Raw genomic sequence first — 27,636 nt, 5'->3', positions numbered from 1 at the left:
AGGGAGAGGGAGAGGGAGAGGGAGAGGGAGAGGGAGAGGGAGAGGGAGAGGGAGAGGGAGAGGGAGAGGGAGAGGGAGAGGGAGAGGGAGAGGGAGAGGGAGAGGGAGAGGGAGAGGGAGAGGGAGAGGGAGAGGGAGAGGGAGAGGGAGAGGGAGAGGGAGAGGGAGAGGGAGAGGGAGAGAGAGGGAGGGAGGGAGGGAGGGAGATGCTTACAAACACTAACAATATTCCCATGATTTACCTGCATTTGGGATTTTTGCACACTGAATTATCTTATAATGTTACTATACCAAAATATACTTTGTTGGTTTCTAAGTAGATTCTTCATTTGAGGTCACAGTATGAAATTAAAGATAGGTTCAATTACATCAACAGTATAGGGAAAGCTTGATTCTGGTTTTTAAAAAACTACCAAAATTCAATATATTATATGGATCAATATATTACATGCAAGTTATGGTCAAAATAACTTTCATCTCTCCTAATAAAATAGCAATGCATCATCAAGTTTAACACAATGAAGGTATTTTCAAATTGTCAATTAGGCCCATGCATTTCCTACTAATCCCACACTGACTTTAGAATGTACTTTTTGGTAAGTAGAAGGAGACGTTCTACTGATTAACAGCAAATAAATTACAGTTCATTTCAAACTTTTCATCCAATTTATCGTTTCAGTTAATATATTTTTTAAAAGAAGACGGAAGAGATATGGAACGTATGTATATGTATAACTGATTCGCTTTGTTATAAAGCAGAAACTAACACGCCACTGTAAAGCAATTATACTCCAATAAAGATGTTACAAAAAAAAAATCCTGAGAACAGAACATTACCAGAAAAACTGAACTCACCATCGTCTTCCCAGCAGCTCTTCACGTTCCCTTCCCTTGCGCTGCTCCCAGGTAGCACTGCCTGGTCTGTCGGCAGGCCATCTTCTGGGGCGCCGCCTTCACAGTCTGCTGCATCCGTGATACTTTCTTCTTCCACAATGTGGAGTTTGTCTTCATCGTCTGAATCTGAATTTGTTTCTACCACAGTATTATAGTTTGTAACTGTAATACAAACAAGAAACAAATAATCAAAACCAATTAGTACAAAAGCTGGTTTTCACACCTTAGTACAAAGAAATTTTAAGAAGTACTTAAAACATTGATGTTCAATAATAGTTTTAGACTGTAAAATGTAAGCAGCTAATTTCTTTGATAACATGCACGCACACAGCACTTCCTAGATACCAGGTGGACAAAAAGGCAAGTAACCGTAACCACGCTTATTAAATGCTTAGCTACGCGCACGGGCGTTTTACAGAGAGTAACTCGCCAATTCTTCCAAAAACCTTTTAGCAGCCCCATGACCACAGGATCTACCTACCGCCTACTGCTTATATCCCTGTTCTACAGAAGCGGAAACCAAGGCACAGGGAAGGTAAGTATCTTGTCCAAGACCACACATCTAGGAAGTGGCAGGGTGGGGATTTGAACCCTAGGAGTCTGGTTCCATATTCTGTGTCCTTAACCACTACATCAAACATCTTCTCCAATCGTAATGAGTTTATATGACATGACGCTGCTTATGTAGCACAAGGGCTTCAAATCTTTAAAGCATTGCAATTTAAGAAAAGAGTTCATCTCTCCTAATAAAATAGAAATGCATCATCAAGTTTAACACAATGAAGGTATTTTCAAATTGTCAATTAGGCCCATGCATTTCCTATTAATTCGACACTGACTTCAGAAAGAATCAACCAATTTAACCAAATTTCCACATAATTAAGACATGATTTAAGTAATATTTATACGTAAGTCCATCATTCTGAAGGAAAAAAGACCATGACATTTAGTTTTCAAACGGGCACCCTTTCCACATTTTTAATGAGCTTCAATAAACTTTAACACACCAGCATTATAAAGACATACAATAATTCTGAATAACTACAGCTCACAGAACCAAAACAACTTATATAGTATAGTCAATATTTTTTCTTTAGAGTCCTTGCAATAGTCACTCTAATGCGATAAATTATTTAGAACCTCATGGGGTTTGGTCACGGGAATACCTCTTTTCAACAATTAGCCGGGTGATTCCTACTTGCTAAGATAAGTGTGAGAGGAAGGGGGAAAAAGAAAGCTTTGTTTGTGTAGCTAAGCAACAATCACTTCCAGTAGTTATTCCTTCCATTTCTTCCTTAAATTTTCCAAGCTTTCTTGAAAGAAGATAATCACCTAAACGCTTAAAACGATATGCATACATATATACCCCTTCCCATACACACACACACACCCCCAAGAACACAAAAGAAGAAACACAATCAAAAGCATGGATGTGTATGTCAAGGTGAGAACTAATAACCACGTCTCCAAAACTGCTCTGACAGACCCTGGGAAAAGCCCTCTGTCCAAGAGAGTACTGGAGTTACTCTTTTGCCCACACTGGGAATTCTTCCATATCTGAAGAAAAGTGTCAAGTATTGTTGTGTCTGTAATACTTCAGTGTGAATACAGTTTCCCAGATCTTGCCCCAAGGGCAAATAGTTTTCTCTCCAGTTTTAATGTAAAAGTAATACATGTAAAAAATTCAGACAACACAAAACATGTAAAATTAGTAAAATCCCCCTCTCCCAATTTTTCCTTCCTCAGCTCACTCTTTCAAGGTAACAATAACAGCAAGGTTTATTAATTAATTTATGCACTAGGCAGGCATGATACTAAGCATTTTATATACCTTATCCTATTTAATTGTAACACAGACCTCACCTTATACACATACATATCATGTATTTAATATCAATCCCATATATAAGTGTATGTGTGCATACTTAAAATACACACATATGGGATCACATTGTACTGTTCTGCCACTTAGTTTTTTGCCACTTAATTACATATCCTGGAAGCTTTTCTATGTGAGCATCTGTGGAGCTTTCCCATTTTCCTCTGGATGGGTACAGAGCATTTCACTGTAACAGACAGAACCTAACCAATCACCTGTGGACAAAATTTAGTTTGTTTCCAGTGTTTAAGCATTGTCAACAACATCATAATAAATTTTCTTGTAAATGTATCTTTGGACATTCCTTAAATACATTTGTCAGATACATTAGTAGGGGTAGAATTGCTGAGTCAAAGGAAAACTTATTAAGTAGATATGGAAACAGGGGGAATTCCTTGCACTCCAGCCACACCAGGAGCAATGTAAATTGTGAAACTGTGTGTGTGGGTAAAGAGCATGATTCTCAAAGGACAGTCTGCAGTTGGAAAAGGGTTTCCCACCGAACCTTTAACTGAGAGTAAGATACAGGTGTGTGTGTTTGAATGCGGGATCTTGCTGGCAAATGATGCACAATGCTATTAGCTTTATTTTTACTGTCAAGGGCTCCTTAGTAGTAGCCTACTGAACGACTTACTAAAGTCACTGAAAGTTGGGACAGTATATAAAGGCATTTCTATGCCACAAGCTAAACTTAGAACACAGCTAGTGTTTCCTCAGGGTTAATCGATTCTGTATTCCACTAGACCTGGATGCCACGGAAGGTTCGGCTCACTGCAAAGCTCTCATTGCGCTTGGACATTCACAGACAGCTGAAATTCCTACTATTTTCTGAAGGGAGGTTTCAGTGCTTCTTCAGTGTCTTGAGTTGACCATGGGTTTATATTGGTGCTATTCTTGCCTTTTAATGAAGTATACTCCAGTTTAGCTTTACCATTATCAATTCTGTTAGCTGTAGGTTTTTTTGGTCAACCCTAGATATTTACATGCACACTTAAGAGTATTCTAGGCTTGAAAATTTTCCAAAAATTGGGCTTTAAGACATGTATGCATTATGGTTCAAATACTTACTTGCGTGCTTCATAGTTTTCATTGAGTTCTTTTTACTCTGAGCTGTTTTATTCTGTCTGAGTCAACTGTAGCCTGAAGTCCTCTGAGAACACCTGTCACCGTCCAGGACTCTAGCAAAACTCCTTCCTGTCCCCCAGTGCAAGTTGCCACTGTGGTATGGAAGATTATAAGCCAAATGACCAAAACACAGAGACAGCAATATATTTTACTATTATCCTGTGAATTTTCCTAGAGCATGTTTTGAAGAAGTGGTAGAAAACTTGAAAAATCCAGAAGAGCAATACATTTTGCTGGCTAAGATGGAAAAAAGACCAATAACTATTTTCCAAGGCTTCACACTGTCTTCTGCTTCAAAGTCACTTAGTGGAGAGAAAAAGTAGTGCAAATCACTTACATTAATTATCGTAACTCAGATAACAGGCAAGCCTCCCTGTGTGTCTGGATCTATCCCTTTGGTGGATCTACAGAGCTAATCTCAAAGGTACAGCCCCAGCACTAGAAAGCATAGAGAATAATACAGGACCTTCATAAATTCTGATAGCCAATGAGAGTGTCAGTGATCTCAACTGTGCCCATCTATCTCCGTATCTCTACACTGTTGCACCCTTTGGCTAAAAAAGTAACATAGTTTATCTAAAGAGAGGAATATTATTAACCATCACAGGTGATCATCACCTCTTGCTTCTGAGTTTTCATTGAAATAACAACATTTTAAGAAAGAAAAGACAGAGGAACAGAAAAGGTAAACAGCTTTTTAAAATCTTTAAATATAATTTATAATACACAATACGACTTTAAATTTCAAGAAAAATAGTAACATTTTCAATGCATTCTAGAATGGGATAAGGACACGCTGACTCTCGGTGGTGATTCCTGTTCGTGTCATTTGCTGCCATCAACGCCAGGTGTAAGGGCGTCTCCCGCACAAGGCGGCTGGGAGGAGCTCCTGACTTAGAAACGCGCTGCGCTTATTAGAGCAGCGCCTCGTAGGCGGTAAAGACTGCAGAAGTGCCTGCTGTTACCATCAGCAGCAGCAACATCTCACTGAAGCTTACAACAATTCCTAACAAGTAGGTACTATTACAGCTTCCTTTCACAGACAAAAAAAGTAGCTGAGTAACGTGTCTGAGGTTACGTAGCTACTAAGTTGAAAAGCTGGACTCCAAACCTGGTCTGCCTGATTCCACAACCCATATACTTTTACTGCTATATACAAAGCCTGCTGACAGAAGGTGGTTCCACTAATGATAAATATTTTTAAACTTGTATTTTTGTGTCTAGCCTATTCTGGGGCCCTGTAATCCCAAACTTAACAACTTGGCACTAAAAACATTTGCAAATGACTAAAGCATTTTAACCATTAGAATCTCAAAATAATATAACAGACAGTATACCATGGGGTAATATCACCATTATAATCAATAAACTTTAAAAGACTAGCACATTATTTTTAGTATTGATTGCATGTAGCACCACATCAACTGCGCTAAACTCCTATGTATCTGTTTCTTAAGTAATGTACAATAATAAAAGAACTAGCTAAATTAGATGAAGACAGTTCAAGAAGAGAGCAATACAATCTCAACTTCCATCACGAAGATATCTGAAGGCTTTACAAATAGAAACCCCACCAGACACTGTCTACAGTTGCTCTGAACAGCAGGTTAGGTTCCTGCACGTTAAGCGGGAGACCAGGGGTGGGTAGGGGAGTGGGCGGTGGGGTCAGGTCTGACTCACAGGTTTTCGGTTCCTGCCCGGTGACAGCGGTGGCATGTGTCGGTTAAAGCCACAGGTAAGGCCACGTTTCGACGTATTTTCGGATGTACAAAGGTGTTTTTCCTTCCAGAGGAGGGGTATTTCATGCTTAACTACGTCCCACTCATTCCTACCTAACCCCCAGCACACACTCATGCGCATGGCAGAAAAGAAAGATAAAATCTCTCTTAGGAAAAGACCTAAGACTGGTCCTTAACAACTACCAGACTCCTTCTAACAAACTCTTCCATATACATCAGTCTAACCTACTGGTATAATTTAAGAAAGACCCAGAAAAAGAGGCACACTGCAAGCCTGCTCAAGATTATAGCTGGACTGAGGAGCAGAATATTTTACACGTGTCTGCACTAGGCTGAGGACAACGTGGCTTAGGCATGAGTGCATGCAACGTGGAGAGAAAGGCGGAGACCAGCACGGGCGCTTCCATCACCCCTCGACATCCCTGGGACGGAAATGATGTCACGTCATGTATTTTTCTTGTCCTGAGCAGGGTCCCTGGCACACTCACTGCCTTCCACACGGTAGGTACAGAATTATTTGCTGAACTGAATCTGAGGCCACACTTCTTTTTTTCTCAGTGAAGTCAGTGAGTATATTTGTTACTGATAATTCAGGAAAATGAAGACAAAGCTGCAGTGACAACCATATAAAGAAACTTGTAAATTAACACATGAAATAGAAAGGAGAGGTTATTTGACAATTCATAAGGTTATAGAAAACGTCTGCAAATACTACTCCAAGAGGGAGGAGCTCACGCTGTCCATAAACACTATGCTCAGTCTACACCGTCAGTATTTGTTAATCTGGCTTTTGACCTGATTTACAGATAATATTAACTTACTATCTATATTATTTACTGCATAAAGTTATGATATAATATGCATATTTAATATAACATACAAGTAATCTAGTAAATAATGTACAATGTGTGTATTATCTAATTTTAAATTTAAGTCCCTTAAAAATAGGCATCACAGTGACTGTAGAGCGCTCCAAGCCCTATGAACATGTGAGGTTTTAATAAACACTAATGGTTCAGCCCATTTTGCGGGAAGTTATTTCAACTCCTCTCTAGGTAAAATCTTTCTTAACTTAGGGTATCTAATGAACAATAATCATAGACTCTTTTTACATTTTCAAAATAATTTGAAAAACATAACTTCAGTGAAAGTCAATGATTCTGAAGTTGACCCCTGCAAAAGGGCTGGTGGTTTTCAATGCCTCCAGATACCAGCTATTAATAGACTGAAAGCTGACTTGTCTTCTCCCCTCTCTCATCACACAAAAAAATACTAGGTTTCCATGGGCTCCGTCTTTGGTCCTCTCTCCGTCCTTACTCTGGCCCTTCCCCCATTCTCCACGGGTCCGCTGTCTATGGCCCCCAACAAGAGCCATCCCAAGTGACCTTCCCCTTGTCCTGCCGTATCAAAACTCCCACTCATCCAGGGAGCTTATTTCAGCCAGTGTTAGTACAATTCACAAAAAGGTTGGTGGAACAGTTAAACAGCAAAGTTCTCAGCAGATTAAAGTAAATTCATTCTCACGAACAGGTGAGGAAAACATATGGACTAAAATAACAAACACTAAATTATTAATAACTAATATTTCCTTCATAGGTTAATTCTACATTTATAAAAGGATGCTTTTTACTTTATATTACTTGTTACTTCTGGAACACAGGCAGTATGACAAAATGCAAATAAAGTGTGAAAAAGAAATTAAAAATATAAACATGGAAATTATTGAGTCAAAAAGTAGAGAAGCCATATAATTGATAAATCAATCCAAAAGCCAGATCTTTGAAGTATCAGTAAAATAGACAAGTCACTAGCCCACTTAACACTAGAAAAAAATTGAGAGGCACAAATATTCGATATTAAAATGCAAACAGAGAAGTAACTCCAACTAAAAGTAATTTAAGCTACTTCCTGTATAAATATTTTGCACAAATCTAAGCAGGTAAATGTGTAAACATGGATGAAGTAACTTTTCTGGACACTGTAAATGCTTATAGCTACATCTGATAGAATTTATAAAATTATGGAAGAGAGAGCAATGGTAGACAGACCATAGAATAAATTTAGGAAGCTATCAAATAGTTAACCAAAAAGTGCCAGATAAGTTTCCCCAGGTGAACTTCAGATCTTCAAAGGACCGATAATTCTGTTGCCTTTTAAGAAGAGAGGGGAAAATGCAAAGAGTCCAAATTCTTTCTATGAAGCCGCATAGTAACAGTCAGCTAGAATCTGAGGAACAGGGACTCCCCTGGTGGCACAGTGGTTAAGAATCCGCCTGCCAATGCAGGGGACACGGGTTCGAGCCCTGGTTCGGGAAGATCCCACGGAGCCGCGGAGCAACCAAGCCCTGTGCCACAACTACTGAACCTGAGCTCTAGAGCCCGTGAGCCACAACTACTGAAGCCCGTGCACCTAGAGCCTGTTGCACCCTATGCAACAAGAGAAGCCACCGCAATGAGAAGCCCGCGCACCTCAACAAAGTAGCCCCCGCTCGCCACACCTAAAGAAAGCCCGTGCACAGCAACGAAGACCCAATGCAGCCATCAATCAATAAATGTCTGAGGAAGAGTACACACACGCCCACTCATAAAATCAGTCTCACTGGTAATCACTGATGTAAAAACTCCAAATAAAACATACTCAACATTAAGAAATATATGAGAGTTCACTACATTAACACATAAAGGAGAGACAATATGACTTGTACAGAAACTGAAACGCTTTTGAAAAAATTCACTATTCCTTGCTGATAAATGCTTTTTCATAAAAATAAAACTGAAGTCAGTATCATGATAAACTATTATGTATTGGAGGCAATTTTAAGATAAAGATGTTTAATGTCATTAGAAGTTAGCAGTATTCTAAAAGAACAAGCTGATTTTTTTAAAAGAACAAAAGAAAAAGCACAAATACTGGAAAAGGCAAAGCAAAATTATTATTTACAGGTGATACGTTTCTGGAGAATGCAAGAAAAAAGTCACTAAAAAACTATTAGTAATTAGAAAATTTGGTAAATGACTAATTATGAATTTAACAGAAAAAAATCAATAGCTTTCCAATAAACCAACAATAACCTGCTAAAGACATAAGAAAATAAAAATTCTATTAATAATAGCTACTCAAAGGATAACACATGAAGGAAAAGAAGAAGCCTGGAGGACAGTGGGGAGCTTGCACACCCCACTGCGTGTGGAAAGATATGGATGAATGAAGACATCCCTCTTTGGGGTGGAATGATTTCATATTGTAAAGATTCAATTCTACCTAAAATAATCTACAAACTCAATGTAATTCTGGTCCAAATACTAACATGATACTTTAGATTCTAAATCTAGATGATTTAGACCAAATGATTCTAAAGTTTACAAGGAGAGCTAGGAGCTCAGTCTCTGGAGCCAGACCGCTTGGTTCAAATCACAGCTTCCCCACTTACTGGCCATGTTACTCAACCTTCTCATGCCTCAGTTTTCTCATCTCTAAGATGGGAATGATAACAGTATGTCCCTAGTAGGGTTGGCATAATGATAAAAATAATTATATATGCAAAAAACTTAATGTAGTACTGCATATGAGTGCTCAATACGTGATGTTAGTAGTATTATTTTCTGGGAAAATAAACACAAAAATATTCAGGGAAATTCAGAAAACTAATAGCAACGGTGGTGGTAGAAGAACATGGACTAGCCATACCAGATAGGGAAAGTATCTCAAAGCTACAGAAATGGAAAGACATTTTTACAGGCACAGGGACAGGCAAACGATCAATGGACTTGCACAGAATCCAGAAACAGACCCCCAAACATATGGTAGTCTTGCTAATCAGATTCCCACCTCACAACTTTAACCAAAATGAAACCTGCATGAATCAAAGATTTTAATTAACACTAATGAAACCACAGATACAACAGAAAAAAGCACAAGCAAATCCTTCTACAGACTTGGAATAAGGAAGGCTGTTACAAACACGACGTGAAAACCATGATTATATATAGAAAAAATTCAAGTCGAAAGACAAATGACAAACTGAAAAATATCTGCAATGCATGTTATCAAAGGCTGACTTCTTTATTATACAAAGAATTCTTAAATATCCATGAGAAAAAGATGAACCACCCAATAAGAATATGCAAAGGTAATTCACACACACAGCACAGCAATATGAATGGCCAATAAGCATGTAAAAAAGACATTCAACCTTGCCAATTAAAGACATACCTACTTTAATCCTACATTGTTATAATATCATTACTTCTTACACACACCTTTAACTCTCCTGCCCTTCTCCGACTTCAAAGCCCCTATTCTGATTAAATCTCACTTTTCCAGACTATACCTCAGTCCCTGTTCCCTGCAAAGCCTCCTGAAAACACTGCCTACACTTGCCTCCAACGTTTCTTCTTATCTTGTGACTGTGAAGGATGTTTACATTGCTAAATCCAACGACAACCATCAGGCCTCATGTTACACGACCTACTAGCAGCATCTGACATAACCCATCACTCTATCCTTGTCAAAGCCCTCTCTTCTTTATTTTTTTTTCTTTTTCTTCTTATTTAATTAGTTTATTTTTATTTAAGAAAATGACCAATCCCAGAGCCTATATACAATAAGGAAGTAATGTGAGCTAAGGACATAATATGAACAGCTTGCATTTATGTAGCTTTGGCTCTCCTGGTTTTCCTCCTAACCCCTTGCTGCTTTTCTGTTTCTTTCCTCCACCTCCGGGCCTCCATCTGTCTCACGGCCCTAAACCTGCTTCATATCCGAGTCCTGCTTCTCCTCGGAACTCCGGACCTGGGCGTCCACTGCCTACCTGACGCCTCCACCTGGGTGACCAAGATGCAAACCTGCCGTGTCCCAAAGCCGACCCCTGGGCCTCTCCCAGTCCCCTCACTTCAGTAAATGGCAGTTCTGTTCTTCCAGTTGCTCAGGCCAAAAATCTTGGTGTCAGTTTTGACTCCCTATTTTCTCTTATATTCCACGTCTAACCTAGAGGGGATGTATCTTAAAACCCATTTGGCATCTGACCAGTTTCTGCACCCCCCCCCCCCGAATATCGTTAACGGGCTCCTTCAGGCCTTCTTACTGCTTCCTTTGCTTCCCTACGGTCAGTTCTTGCAACCAAGCAACCCTTCCACCACATCAGGGGGACCCTGTCACCCTTCTCCCAACCCAGCCAATGGGTTCCCACCTCATCCACTGCAATCCACAGGCCCTTCGGGAGCGGTGCCCTCTGCTGCCGCCGCCTGGACTCCACGTGCGCCCTTACGCCCGCTCCCTGCCCTCCGGAGGCTCTGGTCAAGGCTTCTGCAGACTGCCCTGATTACAGTTACAGACCTCCTCCACCGTGAGAGCACACCCCGCTCCTGCGACTTCTCTCTTTTTAAAGTACTTATTGCCAACTGCCGTAATATTTTACTATGTTTTAACTGTCTCCTCTCACTAGAATGTAAAATGCATGTGGGCAAGATTTTTTGGTTTGTTCACTGCTGTGCCCCCGTGCATGTACGATACTGCCCATCAGTACTAACTGTTCATTAACTCACGGTATTCGCAGGGGTTGAGGAAAAACAGACACGCTTTCATGTTGTTGTGGCAATTTGGCAGTGTTTTCCAAAATTTAAAACGTTTACCTGCTGATCCAGCAATTTCTTGGAATTTACCCTTTAAATGAACTTACACAGGTGTGCACATACGTATACATATGTTTCTCTGCAAACTTGTTTTTAATTACAAAAAACCTGAATAACCACCCGAGGTATATCCATTTGTACTAATATAGAGGAGTCCTCCAGTATAGTCTGATCCCATTCTGGTAGAAAATACACAGAGTACATATACATGCACCTAAATAATGCATGACACTGCCTAGAAGGACATACAAATGAAGAAATGGAGTAAGAAAGAGTGACCTGGTTTTTTTCTATTTTATTCCTTCTATAAGACTGTTTAAATGTTTGTATTACTTAAAGTTTTTTTTTTTGTTTTTTTTGGCTGTGTTGGGTCTTTGCTGCTGCACGCGGGCTCTCTCTAGTTGCGGCGAGTGGGGGCTACACTTTGTTGCGGTGCGCGGGCTTCTCACTGCGGTGGCATCTCTTGTTGTGGAGCACGGGCTTCAGTAGTTGTGGCATGAGGGCTCAGTAGTTGTGGCGCACGGGCTCAGTTGCTCTGCGGCATGTGGGATCTTCGCGGACCAGGGCTCGAACCCATGTCCCCTGCATTGGCAGGCGGATTCTTAACCACTGTACCAGCAGGGAAGCCCTACTTAAATTTTTTTTTTTAAAGATGTAAGTTTTAAATGTGCAGGGAGAAAGTCTGAAATAATATCAGCATACTGTTGCTAGTGGTGAACATCAGAAAACTGAACTGGGATCAGGGGAAACGTTTTAATATTTTTGTTACTTGAATTTTAATGACAGTAGATAGGAGGGTATGATTAGAAACAACAAGAAGTGAAATCTCAAAAATAAAGGTTAAAAATAACATTTAGGAAGAAAATAAATAATAAGTTGTAAATATACATCCTGTAGATTTTGAAATAAAACAACTTAAGTTCTTATTAGAAAATAACAGCTCTATTTGTCTTACATACGTGAAAGACGGCTGTCTGTTTTACGGTATGAATAACATTCACCTTTTCTATCCATAGCTACCCAAAAGTGTGACATCACGCAACATGAAAAAGGAAAGTGACGCTTGCAGAGAGGCGTAAGTGACCACCCAGGCCTGTGCCTCCTGCCCTTCCCGCCGGTGCCGGTGCCGGTGCCGAGGGCAGCTGCTCTCGCACTCCACAGGCGCCCAGGGAGGCCTGTGGAGAGCACTCGCTTCCCCTTGTCAAAGGCAACTAATACTCCCAAAGCAGAGGTTACAGCAACACACACACCCACCCACACGATCATATGTTTAGTAGCTTCTACTGCAGGAGTTGGCATGATTCTAAGTTTTCCTCGATTTACAAAAAAGTTTTAAGACATATCTTGTCATTTACCAATCCCAGAAGGCACTTTTTCCCTGACTGGTTTTGAGACTCACCGATCTGTGGCTGAACTGGTTATGAAAAATAAGATGAAGGCAGAGGACAAGAATTTTATTCTAAATCTTTTCATGTGAGTTTTTCACGTTCCCTTCAACTAGTAATACAGTGTGTTTAACTGACAACTGGCCGTGTGCTGGACACCACTGCTCACAGCTGGAAAGGAAGTCAGGAGAAATGGAACGAAACAGATTGTAACCCCAAGGATGGGTGGTCCCTTGCTTCCAGGGGGGGGCAGCACACAGTAATCAAGCAGGGCTCAAGGCACCACTGGGGGACCTCGTCTTTGAAGCTTTCCTGAGGGCACTGCACGTACTCATTCCCCAAGTCTAGCCTCATAAAGGAGCTCTCTTCACTTCGTTAGGGACTCATCACAGAAGAACAAGGATCACAGCAGTAAGATCTGAACTGGAATTTATTCTCAATGAAGCATTAAAAACAATTTAATAGGTAACTAGATATTAGTTTTACTGAGATCTTCTGAACATTACATGTTACAAGCCTGTGAGTTATCAAAGTAGAATGAAGACTTTAGTTCTGACCTAAGTGCTCCAGCAGGTGGGAGGATGAAGACATATGTGGTCTACAGTCTCTGCTTCCGAGATGCATGCAATACTTACAAAATATGAATGGTATATGTTGAATATTATGATGAGAATGTGACAGTAAATAAATGCTAGGAGTGATGTAGAAAATAAATACTATAGGATTCCCTACCTCATTGTGTCTAATCTTTTATGCCTTGTTAATATGCTACAGAAATAAAATTTTGAATACTTTGGGTTTTTAATTTGAAATATGTTGTCGAGAAGTTAAATGTATTTGAACTTTGTACCAAAGAATGTCTAGTATTTTGCTGTACCTGATTTATCTGAGAAGCAGTTGGAATGGTAACCATCTTTGGACAGAACCTATTCAGAAGATAAACAATATCCAGCAAACAAGATCACGTGAACTCACCACACCTAAGCTTTCATATAAACTTTATCTTAGCGAGTAAATGGCCTTCGTGGTGAAAGAAATGGAGATTCTTGGAAAAACACACATAAATGGAAACTTTAATACCATATACAGAAACAGACAGAGAAAGGAGTATTTCAAAAGTATTTAAAAAGACATTATGGCCTACTGAATTTCTACTGCTGGTGAAAAGGAAAGTTAAACCAATCAATGCCACTTACATAGTTTTGCACCCTGCCCCAAGAAGTACTAAGTATTCTAGTTTTTAATTTTTTATTTATTTTTTTAACATCTTTACTGGAGTATAATTGCTTTACAATGGTGTGTTAGTTTCTGCTGTATAACAAAGTGAATCAGCTATACATATACATATATCCCCATACCCCCTCCCTCTTGCGTCTCCCTCCCACCCTTCTAGGTGGTCACAGAGCACCGAGCTGATCTCCCTGTGCTACGCGGCTGCTTCCCACTAGCTAGCTATTTTACAGTGTTTTATAAGCACTGAGTCAGTTAATCCTTACAAGAGCCACATGAAGAGCTACTAATATTCTTATTTTATAGATAAGGAAACTGAGACTTAGGTTATGGAACTGCCAAAGGAGACCAGTTACACTGGAACCAGGACCCCAACCCAAGCCCACGTGGCTCCCGAGGTCCTGCCTGAGCCTACGTCTACTGTGCCCTCCCCCGGAGCAGAATGCCAGGGCCAGCGAATGAGCCACACGCCCTCACAAACAAACCAGGAAGAGAGGGAGGGTCACGATGAATTATTAGACACTTCACTGACAAGCACTTAATCAAACCTTTCTGACCTCAGAATCTAAGAAAATAAAACTTCAAATATCCTTATTATTCGTCTTTACCTCAGAATGACACTGGAAGACACAAACAACTACGAATCTCAGTTCAGAGGCTGTTTTATTCTCGATTTAAATCTCCATTGCACACACCATGCATTCCAAAATCCTGTATGCAGCAAATAAGGGCCTCTAGACTGCGAACACTACGGCCTCAATTACCTCTTTATCTTTACCCCTACCACTCTGCCCAAGGTCTTCTATCCCCTAGGCAACTCTGTATGTTCACGTCCCCCTTCACCCCTTATCCTCTACTGCCGAATTCATACTCGTCTTTCAGAGCTCACGTCCAAGCCATCAACAGATCCTGTTGGTCATGCCTCTCCACGCCCTTCTCTGGCTCCTGTAAGACCTACCTCATCGGTATCCCTGTGTGTATTGACCAGTGGCAGCTAGAATGATCTTTTCAAAACATAAAAGCAGAATATGCCACTCTCCTTCTTGAAATCTTTTAATGGCTCTGCAGTGTTCTGTCATGGCCTGCAGGTTCTGCAAGTTCGGGCCCACACCTTCTTTTCCACTCTTCTTACACATTCTCACTGGATGATCTTGCACTTGGCATGTGTCCAGGCTTCCTGCACCCCAAGCCCTTGTCCCCGCCCTCCCCTCTGCCTGGAGTGATGCTCTGCTCCCAGCTCCTTCCTCACCGGCTCTTTTCTCCACGTCTCCACCCCAAGGTCACAGTGTCAAATGATCCTTCCATGGCCACTCAACCTAACCTGCTCCACCGGGGTTCTCTCACATCATCCTATTTCCTTCACAGCATCCAATCCGTAAATGTCTAAACTGTTCAGTTACCTGTTTATTTTCTTTCCTTTATATTAGTTTTCTGTTGCTGCTGTAACAAATTACCACAAACTTAAGAGGTTTAAAATAACACACATTCGTTATTTTACAGTTCTGAGGTCAGAAGTCCAAGACAGGTCTCACTGGGCTAAAATTAGGGTGTTGGCAGAGCTGTGGTCTTTCTGGAGACTCTGTGTCCTCTACCTTCTAGGGGCTTCCCGCACTCGCCGCAGGTGGCCCCCTTCCCCCTCCACAGCCCGCAACGGCCGGCTGAGACTCGCTCACGTCACATCACTGACACTGACCCTCCTTTTGTCTCTCTCTCACCTCCACTTTTAAGGGCGCTTACCACTGGGCCCAACTGGATAACCCAAAATTATCTCCCTGTTTTAAGTTCAGCGGATTAGCAACCTGAATTTTTTCTGCTACTTTAATTTTCCTTTGTCGTGTAACGTAATGTACTCATAAATTCTACCTACTACGCTTTCCCACTAAAAATGTAAGCTCCACGAGGGCAAAGACATTGTCTCGTTCACTCCAAGAGTTTAGTTCCAAGCATTACAGGGCCTATTGAAGGCACTTAAGAGAGCTGTTGAATTAATTAAAATGCTACTGCTTTGGTGAAGTTCTTTCTTCTTGACTTCATGACTCTTGTTTTAATCTTTGTGCTCCTTTATAAAATTTTACATTCTCTGCAATAGTGTGCATATCTCATTATGTTCACATGCTTCTATTAGGTCTTTGGTCAAGTGTGAAGTGTTCTGACAATATGTCAATAAAGGATTAAGTGCTGTGAAAGATGTCTACAATCAATGAATTTTAAAGTGAAAGAGACTTTAAAAGGTTTCAAAAAGTTTAATGATTCTGTAACTGTTTTTACGGTTTCCTAATGAAGTGTGGAATATTCTAATAACGTGTCAATAAAGGATCACCCTGCTGTGAAATATATGTTAAATTAATAAATTTTAAACCTGGAAAGGATCTGAAGATTAAGTTTCAGTCCCATATTTTACACTTAAAACCCAAAGAAGCTAAGTAATTTGCCCAGTTACACAAAAAAATTGTGAACCTGGCAAAAGATCCAGTGGACCTTCTATAAAAATCTACCTCCTGAGGTTGCCATGAAGATTAAATAAATACATTTAAAAGCACACAGGGACTTCCCTGGTGCTGCAGTGGTTAAGAATCCGCCTGCCAATGCTGGGGACAAGGGTTCGATCCCTGGGTCCGGGAAGGTCCCACACGGCGCGGCGCACCAAAGCCCGTGCGCCACAACTACTGAGCCTGTGCGCTAGAGCCCGTGCTCCGCAACAAGAGAAGCCACTGCAGTGAGAAGTCTGCACATCGCAACAAAGACCCAACGCAGCCAAAAATAAATAAATTTACTAAAAAGGAAAAAGCACATGAATGCAGTACCTCGCACAGAGCAAGTGCTCTATAAATAGTAGGGTCAGTAAGATGCTCTTATTGGCATGATCGTTATCATAAACACTATATATTTCCAATTTCTCAACAATGAAAATAACTTATGCAAAGTAGATATTCAATGAATACTTGAGGTAATGAATGATTAAAATGTAAAATACAAATGAACATGGTTAAACAGTTTTTTACATGTTAACTGCTTTCCTACTCACTTTTTTTTTTTTATGGGAAAAGGCAGGTAAAAGAGAAGCAAAGCAGAGCATGCATATCACACTGACCTCTGTCGTGATGCCTTCCCCAACCTGTCCTTGTTAAAGGCACTTTCCCTCCTCCCTCATCGTCTATACCAGCAAGGTCAAAAGCGTTGCTATAATACTACTAAGATGCTACATTATTTGCCTTATTTACTACTCTTTTGACATTCTGCACTGACGCAAAGGCAGTGGTGGGTAAAACTGTTGGTTTTGTAGCACAATTCAAAGCAGTGGCAACAAACTGTATCCTTGTATCCTTTACTGCCACTCATTTCCAGCTTAAAAATAATTGCCATTTCACTTAAGAATGCCTTGATGGGGGCTTCCCTGGTGGTGCGGTGGTTGAGAGTCCGCCTGCTGATGCAGGGGACACGGGTTCGTGCCCCGGTCCGGGAAGATCCCACATGCCGCGGAGTGGCTGGGCCCAGGAGCCATGGCCGCTGAGCCTGCGCGTCCGGAGCCTGTGCTCCGCAACGGGAGAGGCCACAGCAGTGAGAGGCCCGCGTACCGCAAAAAAAGAATGCTTTGATGAAGCGGTAAAAATTATTTTATTAAATCTTTATCCATTAGAACATGTCTTTTAAATATTCTGTGTGACAAAATGGGATGTACACATAAAACATTTCTGCTGGATATCAAAGCATGTAATTGTTCTGAGTTGCCAGCTAAACTAGCTGCTTTGCTCATGGTACACCAATTTTACTTGAAAGAACAACTAATTACGTTTTTTCAGACTTAAGAGTTTGAGAAACATTAAAAAAAAAAAAAAGTAAGCCTGTCACTTAAAGGAAAACAAAAGCCCAAATTTGTTTCCAATGATAAAATTTGAGCTTTCAGTTATAAGTTAGAATTTTGGAAAACATGTGAGTTTCACAGCTTCCCAATTTTAAAGACTCTTCTGAAGGGACTAGGGCTAACACTGATATTTTGACATGGTAAAATGAAAAGGGTCAACACTTGGAAGATCTATACAACTCAGTGAACCAATATATTCCAAATGAGTAATGCATGATGTTACAGACTCATGAGTGTATAGAAGATCCATTTAAAGTTCAAGATAGACCAATGGATTTTAATGTAACAGACGACGAAATCATTATATGGTTTCCTATTCCACTCACACTGCAACTAATGAGCTGCTACTTGATGAGTTTTGGGGTAGTAATCAAAGAATACCCACAATTATCTGAAAAAGCTAATTCCACCTACATAACTGTAGTTGTTCCAACTACATAACTGTGAGGCTATGTTTTAACATACTTCAACCAAAACAAATTACAACAGATTGAAGACAGAGCAGATACGTGAACCCAGCTGCCTTTACTGTTATTAAGAATCAATTAATAAATATTTTAGGTGTTTTCAGTTTTAATTTTGAAAAGAATAAATATTAATAAACAAACCCAGATAATCAAAAGCACTTTGAGGTCTTAAAGGATTCTGAAGAGTGTAAAGGGATCCTGAGATCAAAAAAACTTTGAAACGTGTGCTGTTTAATAAGGTAGCCACTAGTCACATATTATTTTTCACATTAAAGTTAATTAAAATTATAAATAAAATATAAAGTTCAACCTCATTCATCCTAGACACAGCTTAAGTGCTCAATAACTACATGTGGCTAGTGGCTATTAGACAGAATATAGAATAGATTTCTATCGTCACAGAAAGTTCTATGGGACAGTGCTGACCTATAAGTACACTTGGGAGGCAGTTAATTAGCATCTTACTAAACATCACTGGTATCATATTCTTTCAGTATTTTCAGACCTGTTTTTAACTCTCTAAAAAGAATATATGCCTTTTGAGGGCAGGGACTAAAACACTAATATCTATACGACATGATAATGTTTTATACATATATATATATTATATTATATTATAGCCCATGACACCTTAAATATACATTACTAGAAATAAATATGCTGAATAAGATACATGCCGAGCCAAATATTTACTCAGTAAGTATTTATTGAGGGTTTTACATAAGACAGACCCACGTGATTATGTTTATCATCTTTCATATTTCAATAAGTTCCTGCCCAAATTTATAAGCATTGGGTCTCCACTTTTTCTCTTCTTATGGGTTTACAATGAACTACTTTGTCAAGGGTCAAGTTACGTTGTTTCACTTCGTTTGCATAAATAAGTATTTAAAGACAGTCTTTTCCTCTTATTATCTATTGCTTATACTATATAGGTCTTGCAGTTCATAATCATGAACTACTAATTATGACTTTCAAGTCTTCCACAGACTTCTGCACATGTGGGTGAAAAAAGGCAATGTTTTTAAAGTTATATTAAAAGTTATAATAAACAATAAAATGATTAAACTTGTTTTGAATAAATTAGTATCACCTGGGGCTTACAGAATGCTTTTATTTCCTGTATAGCCTTGCAGGATTCCTACCTTTTTAAAATTTTAGCGCCGAATTATTTTGATTTGACAATCCTTATATCCTACTAAAAGCAGGGAATGGGATTTGTGGAAGCATATTAAAGTTAAAATTTTAAATAAATTTTGTTTAAATACACTTCTGAGATTTTTACATGCCAAAATAATTGCAAAGTACTTAGGGATACCAAAGAGCTAGAGCTGGCCTGTATTTGCCCTCTGTTACTCCTCACTTAGTAGTTAACAGATTTACAGTGTAGAGTGAACATTGCTTCCTCTTTCCTGTTTAGTTTAAAGCAATGCTCCCTGGCAGGCATAGGAAGGTGAACAGGAGAGATATATACACAGGCTTCTGGCGGGTAGGTGCTTCTCTGCTCAACAACCAAGATCTGTACCTGGAGCTAGGGGAGAGGTTAGCTGCTTGCATCTATACAGAAGCCCTCTGCCAGTTTAGGACTATGCATCATCCCCTCCATACACTCCCTGAAAGATTCTTTTGGGAAAAAGAAGACAATAATTTTTCTTAAATCTGCTTTCTGGGTGAGAAGCAAAAAACATGATCCATAAAACTAACATACTCTTTGTACAGCGTGGAGCAGGTACTGATTTTGGGGCCTTACAAAATCACCCCTCCTCCATGCAAAAGAATGTGTACCATAAGTTGAATCACAGGAATTTATTTTTTCAATAAAAGCAAATAAAAATAATTGCCATTAAATGAAGTAATTCTTGTAAACTGTAAACTTTATACTATGCTAGCTTCTAAAGCCTCTGTTTTCAATTTTGTCTTGCTATGTAAGTTCATTCTAAATAATGTTCCTGTAATTAGAAAGGGTTATGATCTAAGTAAGAGTTAACATATTTTCATGAACTGCTTCATTTTCCATATAAAGTGTTCGTGTAGCAAATTATTTTGCAAGGAACATTATAGCTAAGGGTAAAAATTTGACACTATATTGGCAGTGGTAGAAATTTTTTAAAAAGTAAAATCAGAGTTTATGGTTCAAATTGGCTTGTTAAATTTTAATATGGAAAAATTAGGAAATTTAGATAAAAGTCATATGACTACTTAAATAATTATTAAACTGAAAAGAGAGGCAATTTTTAGTAAACTCCAATCATGCCACTAAATAGTAGCAATCTAAGACACTACACTAAAGGGGAGTATTTGGTTCACATAAGGAGGCAACTCATTAATAAAAGCCATGAAAGTATAATCTAACAGTGTAACAGAGGCTTTGGGGTCCAGCTGATTTGAGTTCAAATCATGGGTCAAACACCCAATGGCTGGTTGTTCTTGGATAAGTTTCCTTCTTAAGTCTTGGTTTCCTTACATGTAACACAATAATAACCACTTATAAGATTGTTTTAAGGACTGAATTAGGCGATTTCTGTAATCTGCTTCACACAGTAAAAGATGCACAGTAAGTGATTAATAAATGATCCTACACACCACACACACAGTTTCCCGAGGACACAAATATATTTACAAGCATTTCACTTTGATTCATTTTAGTAATCCATACCTGAAATAATATGCTATTTAAATTTTTTTTTTTTTTCTTTGCGGTACGCGGGCCTCTCACTGCTGTGGCCTCTCCCGTTGCGGAGCACAGGCTCCGGACGCGCAGGCTCAGCGGCCATGGCTCACGGGACCAGCCGCTCCGCGGCACGTGGGATCTTCCCAGACCGGGGCACGAACCCGTGTCCCCTGCATCGGCAGGCAAACCCCCAACCACTGTGCCACCAGGGAAGCCCTATTTAATTTTTTTTACTTTGTCAAATATCACTGAGAAGTTTAAATAAGAAATTAAGAGATTTAGATTTAAAAATCATATGCAATTGCCTAATAAGTGTATCAAAAACAGACTCTCAGAATCCTATGAGACACTTTCCCTCAAGTAAGAATTCTGTCTACAGTATTCCTGACAGATTGGTTGACTTTTAAAGCAACTAGTTCAAGTTTTTTATATTGCAGATAGGGGATAAGGGGGGAGGGGGGAAGGGGGAGGAGGGAGGGGGAGGGGGAGAGAGAGAGAGAGAGAGAGAGAGAGAGGGAGAGAGAGATCCCTCTAGAGGAAAGAGAGAGAGAATGAGAAAGGAGGAGACTGAGATTAAGTCCTGGTAATATAGTTTGAGCCCCTGGATGGATCAATACCTGAAGTCATCACCTCTTGTACTTTGAAGTTATACAAGTCAATAAAATCCATTCCCTGCCCTCCTCCCCTCTTTTTGCTTTTGCCTACTGATTGAGTCAGATACCTAAAACTTACAACCCAAACAGTCTTTATCAATACACTAATTATGGGTGAGAATACAGCAGGTAGAAAAATGGAGGTTTTATTTCCACAATATCCATTAGAATTCTTTAGTAAATGATGGATTTAGCATATTTATACTAAGGTACTGATTCCAGAGCTTGTGCCCTTAATCACACTGCTAGAGTAAATGGCAGCACTGTTACATATATCCCTGAGATGTGACAATGGAACTCCTTTCTGAATTAAGACAAGGTTGCACACACCTATGTGCATCTGTTTTGTAACCGTACACTTCGACAGTTCGTAAAGAAAATCAAACAGCAACAGAGAATACAAAGACGCAAATGGTATTTTCCTATTCTCAGCAATTTAGACAAGAAGATAATTAAGAAATTCTTTCTTTTTCCAGAGATTTCTGCTACATTCATAGCAAGAGGTGTACAATTCAAAACCTATTTTCTCAGTTATACAGAAAGACTACAGCCCTGTGTTTGTACTTTAGATATGTCTCCCATCCAGATCAACGGGAAGTGCTCTGCAAAGTGTGACTGCAGACTGAGCTAAGGATTATCTTATTATATAATCTTGCCTTTCTGAGCTAAGAGACTCACCTACAAAAGGTGTTGGTATAGGGAGAAGGTAAATAAACACGCAAACTAGAGATTTCTGTTGTAGAAGGTGCTATACAATCTGGCATTGGAATTTCCAGGCATCCATCCAATTATTCACAAACAGGATATGGGTGGGATTAGCTAGTGCACCAGGAACAGTCAGATCACAGGACGTCCCGGTTGTAAAACTTCAACAACACGAGGGTTCTCTGTACTACTCCCAGGTTATAAAGTTAGACTGACTCTATAATCATAATATCTTGGTATAGTCTAAAGACTCTGGAATGAGTTACAGACATAAAGCTGTCTTTCAAGAGAAGTGCTTCAGAAGGCCAAAACGAACTAGAAGTCAGTGAATATCCACAGAGAGCTCCCCAAACTGTCCTGTTTATCCCAAGTATCTCTTAACTAAGAACAGCTGTCACCCTGAGTCACTCTGGGCAACAGAGAGTAGAGACTCATGTCTTCTCTAGGTCACATGTTTTGTGTTTCAGCTGGAACCTTCAGATTGACAAGGAGTAAAACGGCCCACAACATCTCCAAGCCTTACAGCTCTACGCTGCGGTTTATAAACGACAAAGCGCTTCACCAGGGCGTCCTCAGAACGAAACAGTGAGGCGCAGAGCCGGTGTCGTCATCACTTTTAAGGAAAGGCGCATGGGCAGTGAGGCTAAAAGCAGACTCTGCTTAAATTCACGCAGAGTCGGAACGCAGGGATTAAAAGCAGGTCTCTGGAGTTCTCTCCAAAGTTCCATGGTACTCCAGGAATAAATATGTCTCTTGCTAGGTGCTCTGAATTTCACATTTAACGTTCCACAAAACCTTTGTGCTGTCTATATGCATGCATCCACAATTCTGCTTGATAACTGCAAACAATTATTCCATCCTTTGGTAAGCATCTGTATTCCAATTTCTCAATATGTGGGCAGATGTTCAGCTCTAGAAAAATCCACCCTTAAGTGCTATGAAAGTGCAAGCTGCTACAATAATTTTTGAGACTTGCAAAAACGAAACAAGGGAAAAACCAAGTGAAAAGTAAGTTTCAAGCCAGATAGTTTAGAAGCTTTCAAACAGGCACTATTTATATAATTCAAAATTCGTGTGAGACTGATGCTATAGATCACCACTGAGGAAAGTGGGTCAGGTGAAGAGTTATTTAGTGGAGGAAGTTTGTCATGCTGAGAAATGTGGGGGGGGGGGTTCTGGATTTTTTTAGATTCAAGAATTTCTCAGGTTTACTGAGGAATACATACGTAGCAATTTTTCTTATGATTTCCCTAGGCTTTGTTTTCTATGAGGCCTGATGGTCCCTGCTGCACTTCTGTCAATCCCACTCTTTCTAGAAACCTCACCTCCTGGCTGGTAGGAATCACTGAGTCGTCCCATTAAAGTATACGTCAGTGCTCAGTCTTGAATGCACCTCCGTGTTACCAAATGACAAAGTGCTCTGAGTCTGTGAGGATGGTGGGAAACTCATTCGGTTAATTACTGGCTTACTCAAAACTACTTAAAATTTATTCAAAATTTTAAAACACTTTCCTAGAGATCCTTTTATTCTTAAATAAAAATACTATCTAATCTAAATCTGATTAATTCAAATTCATGTCTTCTGGTCTCTGTATTTACAATTAATAAAGGTTTACTGAAACACCAGGTACACAACTCTTCTTTTTCGGATACACTGTGCTTTCTCAAATTTCTTCGGGAGTACTGACATTCCTCCCAAACTAACAACTGCTGAATATCAAATGTTTTCAAATTTTCTGTAATAAAAGGTTTTTTTCCCATTAAAAAAATTAAACATTGGTTGCATTTATTGTATAGGAAAGTTGCAGGTAGAAGGCCAAGGCCGTGCTTAAGGCACAGTCCTCTGTCTGTACTGACCGTGTGATTGATAACCTACACTAAGGTTACTGTTAGGAAGCATAAAATGTTGATTCACAGGCTGAAGAAGATTTAAAACATAAAATAAATCAATAAAATACTATGATTTGGTAAACCACTTTAAAGAGAAAAGCCTACAGAATATATTATGCCAATAACCCCCATGTCAAAAAAGATATTCCCACCTTAGAAAAATAAAGTCCATGTGAGCAGCGTAAACGTTCTAACACGAGTTTAGCTGTCAAGTTCCAATAACCTGTTATTCACACCTCTTTAATCACTGCCACAGAGTCGATTATAAATAGCCTCATACATTTTAAAATAAGGTCATTCTGAAATGAAACAAAGAAGGTAGTAAATATTCTTGTACATAAGGAACTCAAATTCTAATGCACCACAGAACTGTGAATTGCTCAATGTTCAATCTAGAGAAAGCTTAACCACACCTTTTATTAACTATGTCAACTGTGCGCTCTGCGTAGATTCAGTGGAATAACTAAATTGCAGCACCATTTAAACCCAGAAGTTTAAAAAAAATCCCTCCCCAACAAATTTCATTATTGAGACCGAAGGCGTTATTCATGGTGTAATAAAAGTAAAATATAATAATCAATTTGTTGATCTACCTGAAACAATGCTATGCAAACTCAGGATGAAAAGCCTACAAGGAAAATGTGTAGTTTCACTGATGACACTGCTGGCTACTAATTACTCCACACAACTGATAACCTGAATGTATTTCTTCAGTGTGAATTTATCTAAACACGTGTTAGAGAAGAAGGTATAAAATATTTTAACAGAGTGGCCGAATACTTTTCAGAAAAAAATTAAAATTGAGAATAAGGAGATAAAGTACCACTTAGAAGGCAAGGATCTAAAACGATAAGCTGAAACCAGTAACTGAAATGAAAGACAACAGAAACAAGAAAAACAGAAGTAACAATTTGGAATTGTATCAAGTGTCCTTCATAACAACTGGTCATTACAGAATTACTAAGTAAAATCTAAAGTATCCCCATTATTCCAGAATGGTGTTCTACCATCACTGCACCTGCTGAAATGAGAGGAGTATGTTATTAAAATCCTGCATTTGAGAACTTTAAAGGCTAACAGAATCAAAAGACTGGGCCTGAAGAACATTTGATTCCAAGTAACTATTGATACAATCAGATTTACCTTTAATTGACTTTTTTTTTTTTGCGGTTCGCGGGCCTCTCACTGTTGTGGCCTCTCCCGTTGCGGAGCACAGGCTCCGGACGCGCAGGCTTAGCGGCCATGGCTCACGGGCCCAGCCGCTCCGCGGCACGTGGGATCCTCCCGGACCGGGGCACGAACCCGTGTCCCCTGCATCGGCAGGCGGACTCCCAACCACTGCGCCACCAGGGAAGCCCTAATTGGCTATTTTAAGATTTCCCATGAAGTTTTCAGACTAAAAATCCTAAAGTCTTCTGGATGAACAACTCTCCCCCCGGCCCCACCATTTTTCCATTTCTTCCTACAAGTGTGCCTGCTTATAGATAAAAATTACATTTGGGGAAGAGATACATTGGAGGTTGGTGACTACTTAGTTCCTGAACACTGATCCTTATGCATTTACATTATGCAGTAACACATCCTTTTTGGAGTATACCTACTGCATAAACTCTTGTTAACAGAATAATCTGAAAACAAGAAAGAAGTTAGAAAAACTTTTTACAATCTTAAAAAATTCCATGCATGTCCCAGTTTCTACTGAATCATTCATTTCCTTCACCTGGTTTTAGAACTGCTAGCTTAAAAACGTTATTTCTTGCCTAATATAAAGTCATTCACCTTCCGGACTCTGTTTTCCATCCAAAACAGATTCATTTTTAAACAAAACTTTTAGTTAATTGTAGTCAGTTAGATACCTTACCTCTGACAAGGTAAGTACCCAGAGAAAATGGCTGACCATACAGAAAACCGGGAGACTGCTTTCTGCCAATATTCCAGAAGAAGAGCTACATAGAGCTTTCTGAAATTAACTCGGCATTGTTATCCACATCAAATTCTCTTAACTCTATACTCCTATGCTACAGCCATCAACATTGGATAGAATTAATTCTCACATTAAAAAGTACACTTCTGATATGGAGGTGATGTTCTTCCAAGGCCGTATTTCTAATGATGCTACTGCACCATCTTTAATGCTGCTTTTCAACAGTAAAATATATAAGGATCTTCAGTAGAGACAATAATCTAAAGATACTGTGACTTAGCTCTCTCTGTTAAGTATGAATATAAAATTAATTTCCTTAGTAGTCCAAATACTATACAACCCTAAAATTCTTCTGCATTTACAACCTTAAAAATATAGTGTATATTTCAAAATTTGGGGATTTCCAAAGACAATCTTTAGTCTATCCCCCAAACCTACGGATGCTGGCACTGTCGTCCCTGCTCTTCTATTTCATATCCTCGGAAGTTCACCCGAGTGTGAAGAATTATACTGAAAACCCTTGTCTAGTGCTTCACCCTGTGCCAAGCACTTTAGCTCCCACACTTTCTGGGTGACTGAGGGCTTCAAGACAACAGGCTTTGCCCAGCCATAACATCTTTCTGGAAGACTGGTCTTACGACTTTAAAACACGCTGGTCAGTAGCGGGGAGGGGGAGGGGAAAAAGCCGAGAACTCTTATACTAGAGTAACCAAACTAGCTACAGAAAGGCTGGCTAGTATGTAGTTCAAATACATACCCATGGCACAAAGTAAAAACAGGGTTATCAGGGTCAGTGTCTGTATCTGAGGGAACCAGATGTGGTCACTTGAAGTCATATGGGTGGAAATATTGTGACCTGGGTTGGGGCAATGACTGATTCATCCATTTATTTAAAACGTTTATTGAGCATTTGTCATAGGTCTGACACTATAGTTAAGAAAATGAATAAATCAAATTTATATCACCAAGGATCTCACGAGTAGGGTAGACTAACATCTTAAATAAATAAGTTACAAAACATCACGATGGGCGTACTTGATATAAACATGTATGACCTGGTAGAAAGCAAAGAGAGAAGAAGAGGATGGACAATGGGGCAGGTTTCTAGAGATGAAAATGCTTTAGCAAGGAGATGATAATGTCTAAGCTTTCTTTGCTAAGCTGGTTCTTAATGGATAAACCACGTAGATAAAAAAAGAGAGATGAAGGTCATTTCAGAAAGTGGCAAAAGGAACTGCTTCTTTCAGACAAATTCCACCAAGCTACTCCTAAATTAGGGAAACTGCAGAAGACTGAAAGCCTTAAGTTATATACAGTATACCCAGTTTTGCTAGAGGACGGAAGGTTGAATTAAGGTGCAAATGCTACACTTAAAATGTAAGAATGTGCTTCCAGCAATATAACTTGAAATCATTGTGGGTTAATAACAACACACAGTTGCCCCAACCCACTCACGTCTGGCCCCTCTCAATAAAAGCCATGAGCGTACCCACATTCTCTGAAGGTGCCCGGGCACTCCAGGACAATACTCCTCCATCTTCTAGACCCCCTGCACAACTGCCTAGCCCCTGGGCTGGTCAAG

General features: G+C 39.6%; 1 protein-coding gene across 6 annotated transcripts in view; it reads right to left on the bottom strand.

Annotated features, from left to right (window-relative positions):
* ZEB1 (zinc finger E-box binding homeobox 1) overlaps nt 1–27,636 on the bottom strand; it is a 194,629-nt gene that overhangs the window by 77,952 nt on the left and 89,041 nt on the right. For all 6 annotated transcript variants that reach the window (XM_022580645.2, XM_089906352.1, XM_022580643.2 and 3 more), the window contains exon 2: nt 856–1,056. In XM_022580645.2, the coding sequence (XP_022436353.2) occupies nt 856–1,056 (201 nt within the window). The remainder of the gene's footprint in view (nt 1–855; nt 1,057–27,636) is intronic.

Source organism: Delphinapterus leucas, chromosome 2 (assembly GCF_059928025.1).
Source record: "Delphinapterus leucas isolate spDelLeu-1000000601 "Yukka" chromosome 2, BTC_Dleu_Yukka2, whole genome shotgun sequence".
Lineage (NCBI taxonomy): Eukaryota > Metazoa > Chordata > Mammalia > Artiodactyla > Monodontidae > Delphinapterus > Delphinapterus leucas.
This window is presented reverse-complemented; position numbering and strand designations above follow the sequence as displayed.